The sequence below is a fragment of the Ahaetulla prasina genome, chromosome 2 (assembly GCF_028640845.1).
Source record: "Ahaetulla prasina isolate Xishuangbanna chromosome 2, ASM2864084v1, whole genome shotgun sequence".
In the NCBI taxonomy this organism is placed as follows: Eukaryota; Metazoa; Chordata; class Lepidosauria; order Squamata; family Colubridae; genus Ahaetulla; species Ahaetulla prasina.
The window spans coordinates 195,546,538-195,567,189 of record NC_080540.1 but is presented as its reverse complement, the minus strand read 5'-3'; the positions used below and the strand labels follow the sequence as shown (position 1 = coordinate 195,567,189).

General features: G+C 40.1%; 1 protein-coding gene across 1 annotated transcript; it reads right to left on the bottom strand.

Annotated features, from left to right (window-relative positions):
* Positions 1-5,208: 5,208 nt before the first annotated feature.
* On the bottom strand, positions 5,209-15,650 carry LOC131190773 (cationic trypsin-3-like). The gene is made up of 5 exons (XM_058168133.1): positions 15,611-15,650; positions 12,741-12,906; positions 9,362-9,615; positions 5,854-5,990; positions 5,209-5,358 (listed from the first exon to the last, which is right to left on the bottom strand). Exons 1-5 carry the CDS (start codon positions 15,648-15,650, stop codon positions 5,209-5,211), a joined length of 747 nt encoding a protein of 248 aa, XP_058024116.1.
* Positions 15,651-20,652: the final 5,002 nt, after the last annotated feature.

The following is a 20,652-nucleotide window of genomic DNA, read 5'->3' as shown; positions in this document are numbered from 1 at the left end:
TGCACAAAACTAATATTAGCCTAACTGCTGTTTTTGGTCATATCTCTGCTTAAATGAGTTTTCATTTTACTAATTTTCATTTCAGAAATGAAAACTCAATTATGCTTGAACATTTGTGTTTAATTCAATTTAACATTGTTAATGAGTCAGCTTTGTAACTGGAAGAGAGATGAGTTCCTCTGGCGTTGCAGATCCCCACCTTCACTTCCTGCTTGGTTAGAAAGGCGAAGAAGCCCTTCCTGCCACCAAAGAGGTGCTCCAGAGAGCTTCTTCTGGGCCAAGATTCAAGGGCAGATGTCAAGCTGTGACTTTTCCTGCAATAGGAGAAATGCAGTGGGAAGTACTTGGTGTGCAGATATGGGCAGGTAGGGAGTCTTTTTCTCAAGTGGATAGATAAATTTTGCCTTTCCCAAAATTAAAAACAAAACAAAACACAGAACAATAGTGTTAGGAAAAAAGAGAAAGGAGAGAAACTTTGAAGCAGGAAAAAGCTGAGAGAAACAAACTGATCAAGAAGCGAGAATTAGGAGGTTTGTTTGAAAGAGTTGAGAAGTCTTGCTCTGAGTAGAAGTGATCCAGCTTTTGATGTCTGATTATGGTCCTCTGTCTTAAATATGTTTAATATAGAATTATAAATTATACTTGATATATTATATTGTAAATAATTTATTATTACAATGATTTCACTACTGTTCTCTTTTAGCATATTGTTTTTGAGTTTATTTTGGTCTTTTATGCTATTTTCAGCTGAGTTGAGCATTCTCTTTAGATGGAAAGGTGAAAATAAAAAGTGGAAATTTTTACCTTACCCAAGTAGTGAGAGTGCCACCCTTCTGAACCTCCTGTAACAGATCTGTAGGATTAGCCCATGGAACAGTGAGTGGCCTTAATTCACCTGATGTGGCCAAGAGAGAATCAAACTTGTGTCTCTTGTACTCCAGTCCCTCATATGATTACATGTATGTTAAAAATAATACGACCAGGAGAAAAAAGTTGGGAAAGCCACAGAAAGCTTGGTCCATCCTCTTGTTGCTATTGTGGGGTCCATTTAATTTGGCAAAGTGAAAACAAAGTGCTATTGAAAAGACATAAAATTCATAACTTAGTGTGGTAGCTTTCCCACACTCTCCTTTCTGAGTGTGAAATTTCAAAGCCTTTTTTGGTTGAAATATAAGTAGGATTTGATAACAAACATTAAGTGACACAAGGAAAGTAAAAAGGAATGTTTAAGGAAAACAGCACTTTTAGGTTTCCAGTGGGACAGCGTGTATTAACCATCTCCCCTTGCCCTCCCGTCCAGTCTTCATAGGTCTTTGCCACGGGGTCACTGTGACCCAGAAGGAATTCTTCAAAACCATCCAAGCAGGGACCCAGACAAGCATCACTTGTGAACATGACGACAGCAGCTATTACGTCATCCATTGGTATCGGCAGGAGCTTAATAGTGGACAGACAGAACTACAACTCATCGGCTTATCCATACAAGGAAACAGTCCACAGATGGAAAACAAAAAGTACAGCATATACAGACAAGATGTGACCCATGCTTCCCTCAGTATTCCTCCAGATGAGGCTGCAAAGCCAGCAAAATATTTCTGTGCTGTTTCTCAGGCACAGTGAGAGCTCCAGGTTTCACAGCTGCACATGAACTTAGCAGCGCTCTAGTCAGTCTCTATCCATGCCACAAAGACATTCAAGCCAAACTACTGCAATTATACAGGATCTGAATCACAGGAACATGGACTACTAAAAACCTTTCTCGATTACCGTAATATTTAAGGGGGAAAAAAGAGAAAATCTGGCAAAACCAGATTATGATTCACTCGTATAACTCTCTATGCAACCAGGTAAAATTTTAACTGTTACGAATGAGAAGTTATAAACAGATGGTAGAATGTTATTTGGAACATGAATACAATAGCAAGGAGTTTAAAGCATTTTTCTCCACTCTGTTACCCTCCAGATGTGTTTCACTACAAATTTCACTGCTTCCAGTCAAAAAACTGATCGACCAGAACTAAGGCTTTGCACAGTGTATCCGAAGGATAATTTGAGCCTGGCTAATTATGCCTCTAGTGAGAATTTTGGATTGATTTGTTTAATGATCTATCAGTTTGTTTTCTTATTGTAGAGTGAAGCCAGCATGAATACAGGACAGGAATGGCTTAAACATTAAATGCAGATATGCCCCAAGATATGGTACTAAAGCAACCTAGAATGGTAATCTAATTTAATACTGAAATACAAACCAAGAATGGTAATTAAGACCGGAATCTCTCTCAGTGAACAATGAGGTTACCTTAATTAAACAAGGACCACATAGATTATTGAGTGACCCTAACTTTTGACTTCCTGTTGGCTTCCTCTTTGGGGAGACCATAAAGAGATCTTCTCTAGATTATTTGAGACGATGGATAGGATCATTTTAGATAAGTCAGCCTCTAATATTACCTCTCATTGCATAGTTATGGATTACAGTCTTTTGAAACAGAATGGCAATCATTATTAGGATTAAATGCTATATATTGGACTTTTATAAGCCTGCCTGCCAAAAAATTATACAGCTTTGTAAAGGAGACAATTAATAAATTAATCTGTGAATCATCAAGTCTCTTGTATTTAATGAAGTAATCTCATACGGTGTTTATAGGCAAAAAATTCATAGTGTTCACCTCAAAACCCATTCTTCCGGCAATTGAAGTTAAGTCTTTGCTGGAATTCTTGTGTGATAATCTGTTCCTTTTTCTCTTAAATATTATTTATTTATTTATAAAATTTATTGGCTACCCATCTTATCATAGGGTAATTCTGGGTGGTTTACAGTCATAAATATATCGATACCTGTACCTATACGTGTACAGTTAAAATATAAATAATTAAAATCAACATTAAAACCTGAAGATACATGGGGGCCAGAGTGGGGTGGTGGTGGGACCAGTTGTTACTTGTCCTGTGCTCTTCCCCCACTAGGGCCCCAAGTCAGCTGGCAGAGCCATGCAAAAGGATAGGAGGACTGGGGCCAAACCCACAAGCGGGGTGCAAGATGTTCCAGATGGCAGGAGCCATCCTCCTGGAGAAAGCCCTCCTCCTGGACCCCATCAGCCAGAATACTCAGGCTGACAGGACCTACAGCATGCCTCCTCTGCTGGCATAGTTGCCATGGGCCAATACTAGTGGAGTGAAACAATCCCTTAAGTAACTTGGATCCATGCCATGACGTCTTGAATTGCACCCGGAAGCAGACTGGTACCCAATGCAGCTCGCAGAGCAGTGGTGTTACTGGGGCCATTCTAGCCCCCTCCCCCAAACTGTGGCGCACTCTGCACCAGCTATAGTTTCCAAGTGATCTCTACATGGGTAGCCCCATGTAGAGCACATAATCCAAGTATGAGATGACCAGGGAATGAATGACTGAGTGCAGGCAATTCTGATCCAGGAAAGGCCGCAACTGGCGCATAACATGAAGTTGTGCAAAGGCTCTCCTAGTCATGACTGCCACTTGCTCCTTGAGCAGGAGTTATGAGTTCAGGAGAACCCCCAAGTTATGGACCAGATCTTTCTGTGGCAGTGCCACCCCATCCAGCATCACAGATGACAAGTCCCTGATCCCAGAGCCCTGTATACCCAAAGCCATTCGGTCTTGCCAATGTTCAGTTGAAAACTGTTGTCCCCCATTCAGGCCCCTACAGGCTCCAGGCACTGCGAAGAGGATGGCCACAGCATCGCCTTAATCCCCAAGAGTGGAAATATAGAGTTGGGTGTCATCAGCATACTGTATATACCGCAACACACGGTGATAGATGATCTCGCCCAGTGGTTTCATACAGATGTTGAAAACGACTGGAGAGAGTACTGAGCCCTGTGGCACACCAAAGAATAGTGACCGAGGGCTGGACTTCTCATTCCCTATCAGTACCAATTGGGACTGGTCCTGGAGAACCGGTGCAGAACTGTGCCACCCAGCCCCAACCCTCACAGCCGAACCAAATGGCTACCATGGTTGATAGTATTGAAAGCCACTGAGAGATCAAGGCGAGCGAGGTTGGTTGTGCTGTCTGCATCTCGCCAGAAATCATCAAGTGTGACCAATGCATTTCCATCCCATAACCGGGCCTGAATCCTGACTTAACAGGGTCTAGATAATTTGTTTCACCCAGGACCCTCTGCAGCTTCCAGGCCACCACCTTTCCCACAATTTTCCTTAAGAAAGGGAGGTTGGAAACTGGATGAAAATTATCCAGTCAGGTGGGATCCTGTGATGGTTTTTTAAGGAGGGAGTGAATCAGGGCTTCATTAAAAACATCTGGAAATATCTACCAGTGATATATTAACCACTGCCTGGACCCACTCACTAGTCACCATCCAGGAGGCTTTCACCATCTAGGAGGAACAAGTGTCTAACTGACAAGTGGTGGCACTGACAGCATCAAGAGCTCTGTCCACGTCATCAGGGTCAACAGGATCACGCTCTACCCAGATAATAGAGCAAGACCTCTCCCTGGGCATCTCACATGGGTGATCTATATGCATGGGAACAAATCCAAGTGACTTTGTTCATCAGGTGCTGAACAAACTCCTCTACCCACACCTGTAAAATGTAATCATACCTCTGAGGGACTAGTTCTTAGGATTGTCTCCAATCTAAGTTCCTACAAAAGAAATCTACTGGTATGAATAACAAAGCAGGCCTCCCACATGACTGCTGCTCTCAAACTATGGAATGTGGCTGACCCCAGCCATTTGCTTAACTCCTTCACTTCCTGGTATTCAGGAGCATACTCAAGACTGTTTTAAAGATGCCTTTGATGCCTTGATACTTAAATGTTGCAGATTGGGTGATTATGTTTTATCTTTCTATTGAGGTTAACACGCACCTTCTGGACTAAATTAATTGGAGGAACATTATCATCATCATCATCATCCATCATCGAACCTTTTGTAAGTCGTAGCAGTTCCATCTAAGGAGTGATTCTTACTAATTTTTCATAGCTTGTCTCATCATTTTGCTATCTTTGAATGTGATCATTGAAAGGGATTAAAATTCATCTTGTTTAAAAACCAAGGTCTTTCCCCTCCACAAAAGAAAGATACCAATCCCTATTGCACAACTTGGTTTTTTATTTTTGCATATACAATCTCTCTCTTCTCAATCTGTAAAATGTCACCTACAGATGTGAAAAATGGAGATTTCTATACAGGAAGTGCAGATCAGTTGGAACTGATGGTTTCTTGAATCCAGGAAATGTAGTTGCAAACTTTAGTGTAGACACCAGGGGAGTTTTTCAGAGCACATCCTCTGCCCCAAGAGACAATTCCTTGGAGTTCCCCATTGCAGACAATCGGACCTCCAGAGTCACACTGAAATGGAAATGATGAACATGTTTTCAGGAAGCAGGATAGCAAGTGAGCAAAGATAACTTGCATTATCTATAATTTGCACGCTCTAGTGGGTGGAGGAATGGAATTGCAGAAAATAAAAGACCTTTTAGGTGAAATTACTTTAATACCATTCTATATTAGGTGACATAATTGCTACCAGGATGGGATGAAAATCTTAGAAATGCTACTTCTTTCTGATAAGAGCTTCCTAAAGAGAAGGCAGATTCTATGTACGGTTCATAACATAATAAAAACTGGAGGTCAAGCCATTGGTGTTGTTTTTTTGTTCATTAGAACCAGGCAAAAACCACAGAGGTTGCAGAAACAACTCCTGAATGTAAGGATCGGTCCCCAGCTACCACCTTGCTATTGTATTCCCAGGCCTAACATCAGCTAGCTGTGAATTTAATTTATACAACAGGAGATTTTTGAGCACCAACTGAAATATGCACTAATAGTGGAGGAAAGATTTACCTGACAAGAGTCTTTTCCACCTTCCAGGTATCCAGCACAAAACATATTGTTGGTGATTTTCCCTCGATAAGCCCCAATGCACTCAGTCTGAGAAAGTACAGGGACATTCAGGCACTGTAGGAGGTCTGGATAGTGTACTGTGGGAAAGATCAAAGAGGCTGTGTTCATTTTCAGAAGTAAATATTAGACGTGCACTAGAAATTTTCTACAGATCAATAATAGAAAAGAAGAATCTTTATAAAACTCTATAATATACTTGCCCTAAGGATGCCAATCATTCTTTCTCTCAAGGGAAAAAAATGTTCCAGTTGCCCAAATTTTGGACTTAAGGCAAGTTCTGAGTTTCTAATTGGAATACAGGTAGATCTCCTCTTACGGCCACAACTGGGATGAAAATTTCTGTTGCTAAGCACGACAGATGTTAAGTAAATTTTGCCTGTTTACAACTTTTCTCACCACAGTGAATTGTTGCAATTGTTAAGTTAGCAACACTAAGTAACTAGCCCCTCCGCTGTTTAATCTATCTATAAATCCACTTGCGGCCCAGTTAAACCAATTAAAACACCATCCCCTAAACTAGCTAAAAGACATATTGCGTCTCATATTGCAGATGATATAGCACTTTAATCACAAACACAAATTGGACGTAAATGAGCCTTGAATGCTCTGGTTAGTTACCGCACTGAATAGGCCTTTAAAATCAATTATAGCAAAACTAAGATTATGATCTTCGCAAAAAGACTTAAATTGCATGCCTGGAAGATAAATGGCCCAAACTTCAAGCAAGTCATATCCTTTAAATATCTGGTTTCCTATAACTCTGCTAAATGCAGTGGACATCTAAACCATGTCATCCAGAATACCCTCTCCCCAAAAAAAACCCCAGTCGTAGCAATTCAATCTTTTTACTTTTCCAGGGGACCACAGTATTTTCCAGCAGCACTGAAGTTATATTCAGCTAAAGCTCACACACAATTACATTTGGTGCTTAGCTGGGACATTACTCCTCTTTTACTTCTCTGGAAAGGGTGCAATCCAAATTCCTAAGAGCCGTATTTCAGTTTGTACACTGAGTCCCAAATGTAGTACTATGGAGGGAGGGAGGGAGGACTAACCAAAATTGAAACAGGTGTATGGACTTACATTTTTACACATTGGTTAAAACCATTCTTTTTCCCTACAGGTTTGCGTTCTCTTCTTTCATATTTCATGTCAGTATAGTTCAGGACCACCTCAAAAAAATCCAATATCTTGGTTTTTCCAGAGAATTGCTTCTAATGATGGGGTATGAGTGTGCACTTAATGGACTTAAACAATGTACAATGGTACCTTGGTACTCAACTGCTTTGAAACTCATCGAATTTAATACTCAATGCATGTTCAGGTGAAAATTGTATCTCAGTACTCATCGTTTCTTTGGTACTCAGTAAAGAAGCTAGAACTTGTCAATATTGGCTGCCTTCTGACTCACTATATTATTTGTTATGGGAAACATTTGCTTGGTACTCATTATTGTTGGTACTCATTGGTACCATCTTATTTCTTTGGAATCCATTGGATGTTAGTACGTTAGTGAGAGTGTGTAGTTCGGTTTTTAGATGTTGTTCGTCAGCTAAGCATTTTGTTCTGGAGATGAGTGTCTTGGCTACGGAGTTGATCTGTGCTGGGTGGTGGTGTGAGAGTGCGTGCAGATAGCGGTTTGTGTGTGTTTTCTTCTGGTAGATGGTGTGTCCTAGGGAGCCATTGGGTTTCCTGTAGACTAAGACATCAAGGACATCAAGGACATCAAGGACAAATGAGTCCCTAACACGAGGAATGACACCAGACCCACACTCATGAGTTCCACACAGGATGTCACCACCACACATCCACCCAGAAAGCAGACCCAAACCCACACTGATCATGAAGCACGACCAAGGACCAGAAGCCAGACCGCAGCTGCAACATTAGCCATTTCAAACCCCTCCAATCCATTCATGCAGCAGACTGACACCCACTATGAAGATGTAGCACGACCACAAAGCCAAACAACAGCTATGCAGCTCACCAGCTCAAATCCCCCTGCAGCACAGACTAGACTGAGCACAACCAAGCCCCCACCAACACAGGACACACCCCCAGCCAATCAGAGCACAGAAAAAACCCCATCCAATCAGAGCACAGCCAAGCTCCCACCCAATCAGTTCAAACCCCCACTAGCAGTTAAAAGGAAGAAACAGCTGCGATCACACATTGCTCCCAGAAGCACGAAGCTGAAGCCTGAAGATGACGAATGAGACTTCGTCGAAACGTTGCCAAGACACTTCCAATCTTACACGGGAAAAAACCCGAACAACCAAAGACCTATATACAAACACCCATGAAAACCTCAGAAAACAAATATATATATATATGTATATATATATGTATATATATGTGTGTGTGTGTGTGTGTGTGTGTGTGTGTGTTTTCTGAGGTTTTCCTGGGTGTTCTCCTGTGTAAAATTGGAAGTGTCTTGGCGGCGTTTCGACGAAGTCTCATTCGTCATCTTCAGGCTTCAGCTTCGTGCTTCTGGGAGCACGGGAGAAAACCCGAATAACCAAAGACCTACACACACACACACACACACACACACACACACACACACACACACACACACATATATATCAATTAACCATCCCAAGAATCTGAAGAGTATTAACTTTAGCATGCTGGCAACACATTTTGCACAGCGGTTATGGAGGGTCTATACAAAAAAATACATTATGAGCTGAAAAATACCAGTGGACAAGGGGCTACTGAAACTATAGCTTATGTCCTGCTATACTACATCTCCTATAAGAATGCACGGACTCAATTTATAACAACTTACTAATAAAATATCTGGGAAATACTAGTGTTATACATACAACTACTTTTATAAGATTGATATGAAGTAGTTTTTTTGAATGTGGCCAAATTCTGCTATGCTGTATGTAAAATTAAGCAAACTTAACTGTCCATGGTTAATCCACCACCAATTGTAATATATTATTCTGCTATTTTTATTTTTTACTATTATTGTTGTTTTAATACTTTTATTTGCTGGTCTGTGACTGTAATAAAGATTGATTCATTGATTGGTAACACAGTTTTTAAGTGCATCTGGTTTCCCCATTAGCTTGTCGGAAGATTGCAAAAGATGATCGCATGACCCCAGGACACCACAACCACCATAAAAACATGCAAATTGCCAAGCATCCAAATTTTGAACACATAAAAATAAGGATGCTGCTATGGTTGAAAGTGTGAAAAAGTCACAAGTCACTTTTTTCAGTGTTGTAATTTTGAAGGATCACAGATGGTTGTAAGGCGAAGACTACCTGTATATTGTTTTAATTGACATAGTGGTATTTATAATGGACTTTGGAGGGAAATGAATGCCAAAAATAAATTTCTATTAGCAATTTACCCTCTGTAACCAATAAAGCAAACTGCATATAATCACATCTTGACCCTATCTTGATCAAAGAGCATGAAGAAGACTCACCGCCACTGCTGAGGGTGTTGCCCCAGCCAGAGACTAAACATATTTCTCCGTTGGATGGACAGCTGCTTGGTAGACGGATTGCTGAAACACGGGAATTGAGACTGGCGGGTTTGGATAGTTTGATGAGCATGATGTCATTGTCCAAAGTTTGGGGGTTGTATTTGGGATGAAGAATGATTTTAACTGCATTGAAGTGCTGCTCGGAACCATCATTTTTGGTCAAACTGTGTTCCCCGAGTCTCACTTGGAATCGGCTGAGTCAAAACAAGAAACAGAGATTTTGGTCATATCTATTTTCATCTAATTACCTTTAACTCACAGTAAGTCAAAAGCCAGACCCACTAATATTGCGGCTCACAAGGGCATCCTGTTGCCAAGAATGCCCGAATCCTGAAAAAGATGGACACTATTGTATGTCGACTTCCAGTATTGGGCAGGCAACGAACACTTCTACCAATATGTGTGCACAGTTATCTACAAATAAAAGCATGTATGTCAGGGGTGGATTCTACTTACCTTTACAACCAGTTCGCAGTGGGAGCAAGCTTCTGCACATGCGCAGATAGTCCATGATGATATCTGGGTGGGAGGGTGGAGCCTCCCACCACTTTTACGGTTCGCAAGAACTGGACTGAACCGGGAGCAACCCACCACTGATGAATGTGTATCTGTTGTGTCTGCGCCACCCGAGCCGGGCCCCCTGGCAGAAAGTGACTTGGAAAGTGAGGGGGAAGGGCCATCAGGACTTACCTTGGGAGCACCGGCTTCCCTGGCTCAGCTCCAGGAGCCAGAGGCAGGTCAGGTGGAGAAGATAACGAGGCCTCCGTCCCCTGACTCTTCCCCCCCCAGGCCACGCCTCTAGATCCAGCTGATGGCAATCAGGCCTGGCTGGACCCTAGGTTTCGTAGACAGGAGGGGTGGGAACAACAGAAGCAGGGGTGGGGCAGGAAAACCCGAACAACCAAAGACCTATATACAAACACCCATGAAAACCTCAGAAAACAAATATATATATATATATATATATATATATATATATGTGTGTGTGTGTGTGTGTGTGTGTGTGTGTTTTCTGAGGTTTTCCTGGGTGTTCTCCTGTGTAAAATTGGAAGTGTCTTGGCGACATTTCATGAAGTCTCATTCATCTTCAGGCTTCAGCTTTGTGCTTCTGGGAGCACGGGAGAAAACACGAATAACCAAAGACCTATAAACACACACACACACACACACACACACACACACACACACACATATATATCAATTAACCATCCCAAGAATCTGAAGAGTATTAACCTTAGCATGCTAAGACCGGTTATGGAGGGCCTATACAAAAAAATACATTATGAGCTGAAAAATACCAGTGGACAAGGGGCTACTGAAACTATAGCTTATGTCCTGATATACTACATCTCCTATAAGAATGCACAGACTCAATTTATAACAACTTACTAATAAAATATCTGGGAAATACTAGTGTTATACATACAACTACTTTTATAAGATTGATATGAAGTAGTTTTTTTGAATATGGCCAAATTCTGCTATGCTGTATGTAAAATTAAGCAAATTTAACTGTCCATGGTTAATCCACCACCAATTGTAATATATTATTCTGTTATTTTTATTTTTTACTATTATTGTTGTTTTAATACTTTTATTTGCTGGTCTGTGACTGTAATAAAGATTGATTCATTGATTGGTAACACAGTTTTTAAGTGCATCTGCTTATCAGAAGATTGCAAAAGATGATCGCATGACCCCAGGACAACGCAACCACCATAAAAACATGCAAATTGCCAAGCATCCAAATTTTGAACACATAAAAATAAGGATGCTGCTATGGTTGAAAGTGTGAAAAAGTCACAAGTCACTTTTTTCAGTGTTGTAATTTTGAAAGATCACAAATGGTTGTAAGGTGAAGATTACCTGTATATTGTTTTAATTGACATAGTGGTATTTATAATGGACTTTGGAGGGAAATGAATGCCAAAAATAAATTTCTATTAGCAATTTACCCTCTGAAACCAATAAAGCAAACTGCATATAATCACATCTTGACCCTATCTTGATCAAAGAGCATGAAGAAGACTCACCGCCACTGCTGAGGGTGTTGCCCCAGCCAGAGACTAAACATATTTCTCCGTTGGATGGACAGCTGCTTGGTAGACGGATTGCAGAAACACGGGAATTGAGACTGGCTGGTTTGGATAGTTTGATGAGCATGATGTCATTGTCCAAAGTTTGGGGGTTGTATTTTGGATGGAGAATGATTTTGACTGCATTGAAGTGCTGCTCGGAACCATCATTTTTGGTCAAACTGTGTTCCCCAAGTCTCACTTGGAATTGGCTGAATCAAAACAAGAAACAGATATTTTGGTCATATCTATTTTCATCTAACTACCTTTAACTCTCAGTAAGTCAAAAGCCAGACCCACTAATATTGCTGCTCACAAGGGCATCCTGTTGCCAAGAATGCCTGAATCCTGAAAAAGATGGACACTATTGTATGTCGACTTCCAGTATTGGGCAGGCAATGAACACTTCTACCAATATGTGTGCACAGTTATCTACAAATAAAAGCATGTATGTCATGGGTGGGTTCTACTTACCTTTACAACCAGTTCGCAGTGGGAGCAAGCTTCTGCACATGTGCAGATCATCCATGATGACATCTGGGTGGGTGGGTGGAGCCTCCCTCCACTTTTACTACCGGTTCGCAAGAACTGGACTGAACCAGGAGCAACCCACCACTGATGAATGTGTATCTGTTGTGTCTGAACCCCCCGAGCTGGGCCCCCTGCCAGAAAGTGACTTGGAAAGTGAGGGGGAAGTGCCATCAGGACTTACCTTGGGAGCACCGGCTTCCCTGGCTCAGCTCCAGGAGCCAGAGGCAGGTCAGGTGGAGAAGATAACGAGGCCTCTGTCCCCTGACTCTTTCCCCCCCAGGCCATGCCTCCAGATCCAGCTGATGGCAATCAGGCCTGGCTGGACCCTAGGTTTTGTAGGCAGGAGGGGTGGGAACAACAGAAGCAGGTGTGGGGCAGGCCTAGGAAGTGCTGAGTCATGGAGCCACATCCCACAGGATATAAAACCAGCAAGGGCTGCTATGCCTCTTCATAGCAGGCAAATTAACTGCTTAACTAGAGCTGAAGTACTGTTTGTTCCTGGGTGACTCATCGGCATCAAGGGAGATAACAGAGTCACTTGGCATACGCTCGCTAGTTTGCTGCCAGAGCTGATAGTGCTGGCTAATTAAGCCATCGATCGGACGGAGGCGAGTGGGAACAGAACAGTATCCTTTATTTAATTTACTAATACAAGTAAATATATCAGTGCAATGGTGATGTTCCAAATAAAATAAGAACACATTATTACTTACGACCTATTGCAGTGAGCAGCTGAAACTATCCATTGGTTGTTTATGATGGAGCCACCGCAGAGATGTTGCCCAACAGTCAATGAGACCTGATAGGGGACGGAATGTTTTTGGCAAGTGTAGCCACCCACAATCTTATCATCGTCTTCATCATCGATGTGGAAGGCAACTGGATAATGAAAATATTTAGAGAAGATTTCATACTGGGTGAAATAGGAACCAAATATTCACCACTTTTTAGCAGTAGGGATTCCTGAAATCTTTGGGGAACTTTGTCGGGTGTCCATTATGAGTTCTTCATCTTATACATATAAGCTACAAGATGGCCAGTCAGCCAGTTTTATATGAGAGGCTGATATATATTGTATGCAAGCATAACCCAGAATCATAAGTGATATTCAGCCAGTTCGGACCAGTTCACCCAAACCAATAGCAGAAATCACGAGTGGGCGCGCCCACTCACTCCAGCTCTATGCCATCCTATTTAGGCAAGTTTTTGAGGCTGGGCACATGTGTGGAAGGCACATGTGTCAGCAAAGCACATACGCGGAAGGCCAGGCGCATGTGTGGATGGGGCGCATGAGAGCAAAGCTAGTGTGCGTGTGCACTCACATTTGCAAACCAGTAGGGAAAGTGAGTGAATACCACCCCTGCCCAGAATGCTATTCCTTGTCTGGGTAAGCAACATTGTGAAACATGAAGAAAAACAGTAGGAAATTATATGAGGAGGAAGGAAGAGAGGGTAGAAGAGAGGAAGGAAAAAGAATGCAGAAAATAATAGAAAAGAAAATCTATCCAAATGTAGATACATTTACATTCACGATCCCTCTCTTAACTACTAAAACATTCCAATATCCACCACATTTCTGCGCCAGTTTGTCGATGTGTTTTTTGTCTTCAAACTTCCCATTTTTGAGATTTTATAAACTTTGTCCAACCATAAGTCTCTCTTCTTTCTTTTCTGCTCAACCTCCTCATTCCTCCTTCAAATATTTGCTTTGCAGATTGATCCTCATTTATGAAGGGATTCATAAATTCTTTGGTTTGAAGGGTGCATATGGTGGGATCTTCATCCCATTCAGGCAAGAGATGGAGCCCAGTCAGCTAGCAGGAAGTCACACGAGCAAGGAGGGATGGTGAAAGGGAAGGACAGAGGAATGTAGGAAGTAATGGAAAAGGAAATCTATCTAAACGTACCTTGGGGGAAAGAGGGTAGATAAATTTACATTCACTATACCTTTCTTAACTACTAAACTATCCTAATATCCACCACATTTCTGCACCAGTTTGCAATTGTGTTTGGTCTGGCCAGTCTCTTTTTATTTTATTTTATTTTTATTTTGTTCAAGATACCCTTGAAGTTTCCCATTCTTCATTCATCTCTTAGATACCTCCAAATATTCAGTTTCAATGCCTCACACACTTTCACATTTTCATTTCTTTTAAGAAACATGAACTTCTTGCAAACAGGCCATATATTCATAAAATCCAAAAAAGAATAAGAAGTAATGAACCAGACTTTTCTCCATTAAGCTGGCTATTGTCATGAAGAGGACAACAAAATCAAGGTGAAAGAAGAGCGAGAAATGCCACCTGTCTTCATGTCAACTGAGACATTGCCCTTATTTTGTGTCCCATTGACAAAAGCCTGCTTTGGAATATGGGAAATATGCATTTGGCATATTTCCGTTTCCTTAGAGATATTGAATTTTTCCCCAGGATTGTACAATCCTAGGAAAAGGTGGGTCTGATTTCATGAATCACAGAGTGCCCCTTCTACATTCTATAACATCTTTTTGCCTTCACGTTCACGTTCAAAGTATTGCACAGCCCTCAATCAAAGATCCTTTAAATAGCTTCTTTCTTTTATGGAATCATTTCCATAAACATGAACATGGAACTGATAAAGATTTGAGTTTCAAGTTATGGATAATTTTTAAGAATATTTGAGAGATTGAGCCGAGGGTTTGTCTTTTGTCATTGCTTCAAAGAGGAGTTTGCTTGTTCTCAGCTGTTCCTGTCTAGAACAGTTTTTTTCACTTGAAGTTTTTACTGGGAATACATTACATTAGCCCCCACACTGTGGAGAATAGCTTAGCAGCTTCATTTGAAACACCAACTTTCCTTGGCTATTTCATCCATAAAGACACCTGGTTCAAAATTAATGATATTTGTCTAATACAGTAGTTCAGTGTTTCTAAACTTTGACAGCTTTTCAATATATGAACCTTAAACTCTAGCATTCCCTGAGAAAAAAAATCTATAGATTAATTTTGATGGCTTTTGAGTCCCACCTTTATAAATTCAACCCTGAATTCAGGGGCGAAATGCTCCTGCTTTGAACAGGATCGGCCGACCCGATAGTGATGGCAGCGGGTGGTTTGGAGAACTGGTAGCAAAATCCCTGCCCCCCCCCAATGCCCACCCATTGTCCGGCTGCCCGCTTCCCCGCTTGCTGAGCCGTGTGATCGTCAGAGCCTTTTTTTACTTTTAAAAGCATTTTTTAACAACCTATTCGGCTGAATAAATTGAAAAAAAAATGCTTTTAAAAGTAAAAAAAAAAGATCACGCGCCACAGCTGATCACCCCCCCACCCCTGCATGCTGTACTACTTACCCCATGCCTCCTTTTGCTGTGCACTGCGTGCACACACCTTGCATTTGGTGTGCACTGCGCAACCACGCACAGCACGCATGCGCAGCCAGCGAACCGGTAGTAAACCAGTTCAGATTTCACCACTGTCTGAATTGTTATAAAAACTTCTCAGGTTCACTAGTTTGCTGTTCAAATTCTACTTAAAAATCTACAGAGATCTCTTTCCAATCTCAAGACGAGATTTCCCAGGAATTCGTCTGAGGAAATGATTGACTTACCAGCTGCTCCCAAGAATGCTACCAGCCAAATGAACTTCATATTGCTTTCGCTGGTCAAAGAGGAAGACCAGAGGAGATGCTGCACATATTTATAATGTGGGACCAATATTATCTTTGCTCCAAGGACTCAATCGAAAGCAAAAATACGCAATGGAAAATACAAACTTTGTTACTAGGAATTCAACCAATAACAGGTGGAGAGGAAAGATGGAATTCACATGAGTTTTCCCCATACCTAATCCATCCAACCATTTAATACTGTCATTCTTACAGCAATATTGCGGATACTGAATTTATCATACTAAAGGTTAAATATTCTAACCTTGCAGGTAAGTAAATATTATTTGTACAAAGTGGAATAATTTTGTGGCAATGTTATCATTGTCATTTCAAAGGTTCCTGGGTCTTATTGGACTGCTTAATCGATGGGGACCAGAATGTGAGTGAAAAAGTATATTGAACAAGATCATAAATTTTCAGTTAAAAACAGAAACTGGGAATATTTCTCTCAGCAGTGTGCACAAAACTGATATTAGCCTAACTGCTGTTTTTGGTCATTTTTTATTTTATTTATTTTATTTATTTGTCACAACAGTATATATAAGCATAAGCATGAAATAACTATACAATATATAAGCATATATATAAGCATAAGTATGTAATAACTATACAAAATTGGGATAAAATCAAAGGGAACTTTAGGACAGGAGCAGTAGGCACGTTGATGCTCTTATGCATGCCTCTTATAGACCTCTTAGGAATGGGGTGAGGTCAATAGTAGAAAGTTTTTGGTTAACGCTTTGGGGATTTGAGTCTGGTAGTGCATTCCAGGCATTAACAACTCTGTTACTGAAGTCATATTTTCTGCAATCAAAATTGGAGCGGTTCATATTAAGCTTAAATCTATTGTGTGCTCGTGTATTGTTGTGATTGAAGCTGAAGTAGTCTTCAACAGGAAGGACATTGTAACAGATGATTCTATGAGTTAAACTCAGGTCATGTGGAAGGTGGCGGAGTTCTCAATTTTCTAAACCGAGAATTTCAAGTCTGGTGGCATAAGGTATTTTGTTGTAATCAGAGGAGTAGAGAACTCTTCTTGCAGGGGTGAAATGCTCCCGGTTCGCACCGGCTCTCCCGATTAGGTAGCAATGGGAGCTGCTGGTTCAGAGGACCGGTAGCAAAAATCCCTGCCCCTGCCCCCCCTGCTTCTGCTGAGCCGCACCATCAGCAGAGTTTTTTTTTCTTTTAAAAGTTTTTCTTCAGCCGAAACATGCCTTTAAAAGTAAAAAAAAAACCTCCGATGATTGTGGGGCTGAGCAGAGATCATTAGAACACTTTAAAAGTTTTTTTTTAAAAAAACTCTTCAGCCGAAGGGGAAAAAAAGGAAAGGGGGGGCTTTAAAAGGCTCCTCTGGCCATCCCAGCTGAGCTCCTCATCACCAGAACCTTAAAAAACATGTTTTCTACATGTTAAAACAATTATTTTAAGAGGTTCTGGGCTGCTATGAGGGAACTTCAGCTGAGATTGTCATAGGAGCTGACTTTAAAACTTTTTTTCCTCTGGCGATCCCAGAGGAGTTTCCTGATCCTAGCAGGCTTTTAAACTCACTTTTTAACAGCCCCCACTTACAAGAGCCCCCACCCATGCCCAGCCAATTCCCCCTCCTCACTTACCTATAATTAGTGCATACTGCTCCTTTCGGGCTGGCAACGCAATGCTTACTTCAGCTACTGATTACAGCCTGCTTTGAGTTCCTGCTTTGCTGAATGAGGAACTCTGGGATTTGAAGTCCACAAACCTAAAGCTCCTAAAGTTGGAGACCCCCTGATCTAAAAAAATAAATAAAAATAATAAAATAAAATATTTGCGCAGCTTTCTGAAATTTGGTGTGTTTCTGTAGTGTTTCATTCTAACTACACAAACACACAAAATCTCACAAAGCTGTATATGGCATTTTGTGTGTGTGTGAGTCAGTTATGTTGTGTGTGTGTAAAGTGTGAAAGTGTGAGGTTCCTGCTTGTTGCAGGGGCCATTTTGGGTGAAGTGCAGCTGCTTTTACATTGTGTGTGTGTGTGTGTGTGTGTGTGTGTGTGTGTGTGTAAAGTGTGAAAGTTGGTTTTTGGTACCTCTTATAGTTTTGTATACTTTGTTTATTATTTTTATTGGCCACGCCCACTCAGTCATCTGACCACCAAGCCACGCCCACCAATTAAGCCATGCCCACAGAACCGGTAGGGAAAATTTTTAGATTTCACCCCGTCTTCTTGTAAAATATTTCTGGACACGCTCAATTGTATTAATGTCGAAAATGAGGTATGAGTTCCAGACAGGCAAGCTGTATTCAAGAATTGGTCTGGCAAATGTTTTATATGCTCTGGTTAGTAGTGTAGTGTTTCTGGAGGAGAAGCTACGCAAGATTAAGTTTACAACAAAGCCTTTTTTGCTTTTTTTTTGTTTTGTTTTGATTCTTGTGATATTTCTGCTTAAATGAGTTTTCATTTTACTAATTTTCATTTCAGAAATGAAAACTCAATTATGCTTGAACATTTGTGTTTAATTCAATTTAACATTGTTAGTGAGTCAGTTTTGTAACTGGAAGAGAGATGAGTTCCTCTGGCGTTGCAGGTCCCCACCTTCACTTCCTGCTTGGTTAGAGAGGCGAAGAAGCCCTTCCTGCCACCAAAGAGGTGCTCCAGAGAGCTTCTTCTGGGCCAAGATTCAAGAGCAGATGTCAAGCTGTGACTTTTCCTGCAATAGGAGAAATGCAGTGGGAAGTACTTGGTGTGCATATGTGGGCAGGTAGGGAGTCTTGAGAAAATTTTGCCTTTCCCAAAATTAAAAACAAAACAAAACACAGAACAATGGTGTTAGAAAAAAAGAGAAAGAAGAGAAACTTTGCAGCAGGAAAAAAGCTGAGGAAACAAACTGATCAAAAAGTGAGAATTAGGAGGTTTGTTTGAAAGAGATGAGAAGTCTCTGCTCTCAGTGGAAGTGATCCAGCTTTTGAGGTCTGATTATGGTCCTCTGTCTTAAATATGTTTAATATAGAATTATAACTTATACTCGATATATTATATTGTAAATAATTTATTATTATAATGATTTTACTACTGTTGTCTTTAAGCATGTTGTTTTTGAGTTTATTTTGGTCTTTTATGGGTTTTTTTTGAAAATTTTTATTAATTTTTAAACATAAAATAAAAAAACCTCATCAAATCAATTCCATTACAATGTGCTGTAAGGGTGTTAACATATCTTCCTGTACATTCACGAAATAATCATCTCTTCCATACATATATCTTATACTCATTTTTCCTAACATATTTTTCCATTTAACCAATTATAAAATAAATCCCATATTTTATAATATTGTTTATCTTCTTGTTCTCTAATTTCAAATGTTAATTTACTCATCTCTGCACATTCCAACATTTTTCTAATTATTTCAATTTGCAAAGGTAGCTTTTCATTTTTCCAATTTTTTGCAAATACAATTGTAGCTGCTGTAGTAATTTCACAATCAAATATTTTATATCTCTAGTATATATCTCCGGTATAATTCCCAACAGAAAGATTTCTGGCTTAAACTCAATATGCTTTTTAATCATTTTTTCCAGCCATGTGTGTATTTTAGTCCAGTATCTTTTAGCTTCAATGCATGTCTACCACATGTGGTAATATGATCCAGGTATCTGATGACATTTCCAACATTTTTCAGATTTGTCCTTAGACATTCTAGCAATTCTTGTCGGGGGTAGATGCCACCTGTAAAACATCTTATACAAATTCTCTTTAAATGCTGTTGACATTGTCATTTTATGATTATACATCCACAATTTCAGCCAGTCATCTATATCTATCCCATGACCAAAATCCCTCCCCCAAGCAATCATTGTCTCTTTAACCTGTTCTTCCTCTAACTTGACCTCTAGTTAGTATCCATGCAATTTCTTTATCAGGTTGTCGTCTGAACCTGTTAAAATCTCATCAAAACTCATTAGGTTATTATAAAAGCCTTCTGTTTTAACATCATTATCATATCTGGATTGTATTTGCAAGTATGCAAACCAATTCACTGTTATACCCTCTGCCTCTAATTCTAATTTGGATTTTAACTCACCCTTTTCATTCAACAATTCATTATAATTAACAATATGTTCCTTTTTAAATGTTATTGAGTAAGAGAATGCCTCAATGGGTGAAACCCACATTGGAATTTTTAAGAAGTAACTTTTCTTGATCTTTTTCCAATTTAATAACAACATTTCTCTGACTATATGTCTTCTAAAATAGTCCAATGATTTAGCTTGTCCATACCATGAAAAGGCATGCCATCCCAACAACAAATCATGGCCTTCCAGAGTTAATATTCTATTATTTTTTAGGGTTATCCATTCTTTAATCCACATCATATTCGCTGCTTGATAATATAGTTCCCAATTGGGTAGCCCAAAACCGCCTCTAACTCTCTTATCTTGTAATAATTTTATTTTTATCCTTGCTTTTTTCCCTTGCCAAATATACTTCAGCATCGCTTTATTCAGCGCCTCAAAGTACCCTCTGGTCAATTTAATAGGTATAGTCTAAAACAAATACAGAATTCTAGGTAATATATGCATCTTAATTGTTGATATTCTTCCCAACAAAGACAATTGTAGATGTTCCCACTTAGTCAAATCCACCACAATCTGCTGTTTGAGTTTACCATAGTTATTTTCTTTTAAAGTGCTACACCTTGGAGTAAGATATATCCCCAAATATTTATTTGCAATCTGCATCCCAGAATATTCTACCAACTCATTTTTTTGCTTCATTTATAGTATATGGTCTTTTATGTTATTTTCAGCTGAGTCGAGCATTCTCTTTAGATGGAAAGGTGAAAATAAAAAGTGGAAATTTTTACTTCACCCAAGTAGTGAGAGAACAGAATAGAGTAGAATAGAGTAGAGTAGAGTAGAGTAGAGTAGAGTAGAATAGAATAGAACAGAACAGAATTCTTTATCAGCCAAGTATTCCTTGGAAACACAAGGAGTTTGTCTTGG

Coding starts and splice junctions, on each gene's coding strand:
- LOC131190773 (XM_058168133.1), bottom strand. CDS start 15,650: ATGAAGTTCATTTGGCTGGTAGCATTCTTGGGAGCAGCTG. Junction 9,616..12,740: donor GCTGCTCACTGCAATAGGTC/GTAAGTAATAAT, acceptor GTTTTGACTCAG/CCGATTCCAAGTGAGACTCG. Junction 5,359..5,853: donor GTGGAAAAGACTCTTGTCAG/GTAAATCTTTCC, acceptor TTTCCATTTCAG/TGTGACTCTGGAGGTCCGAT.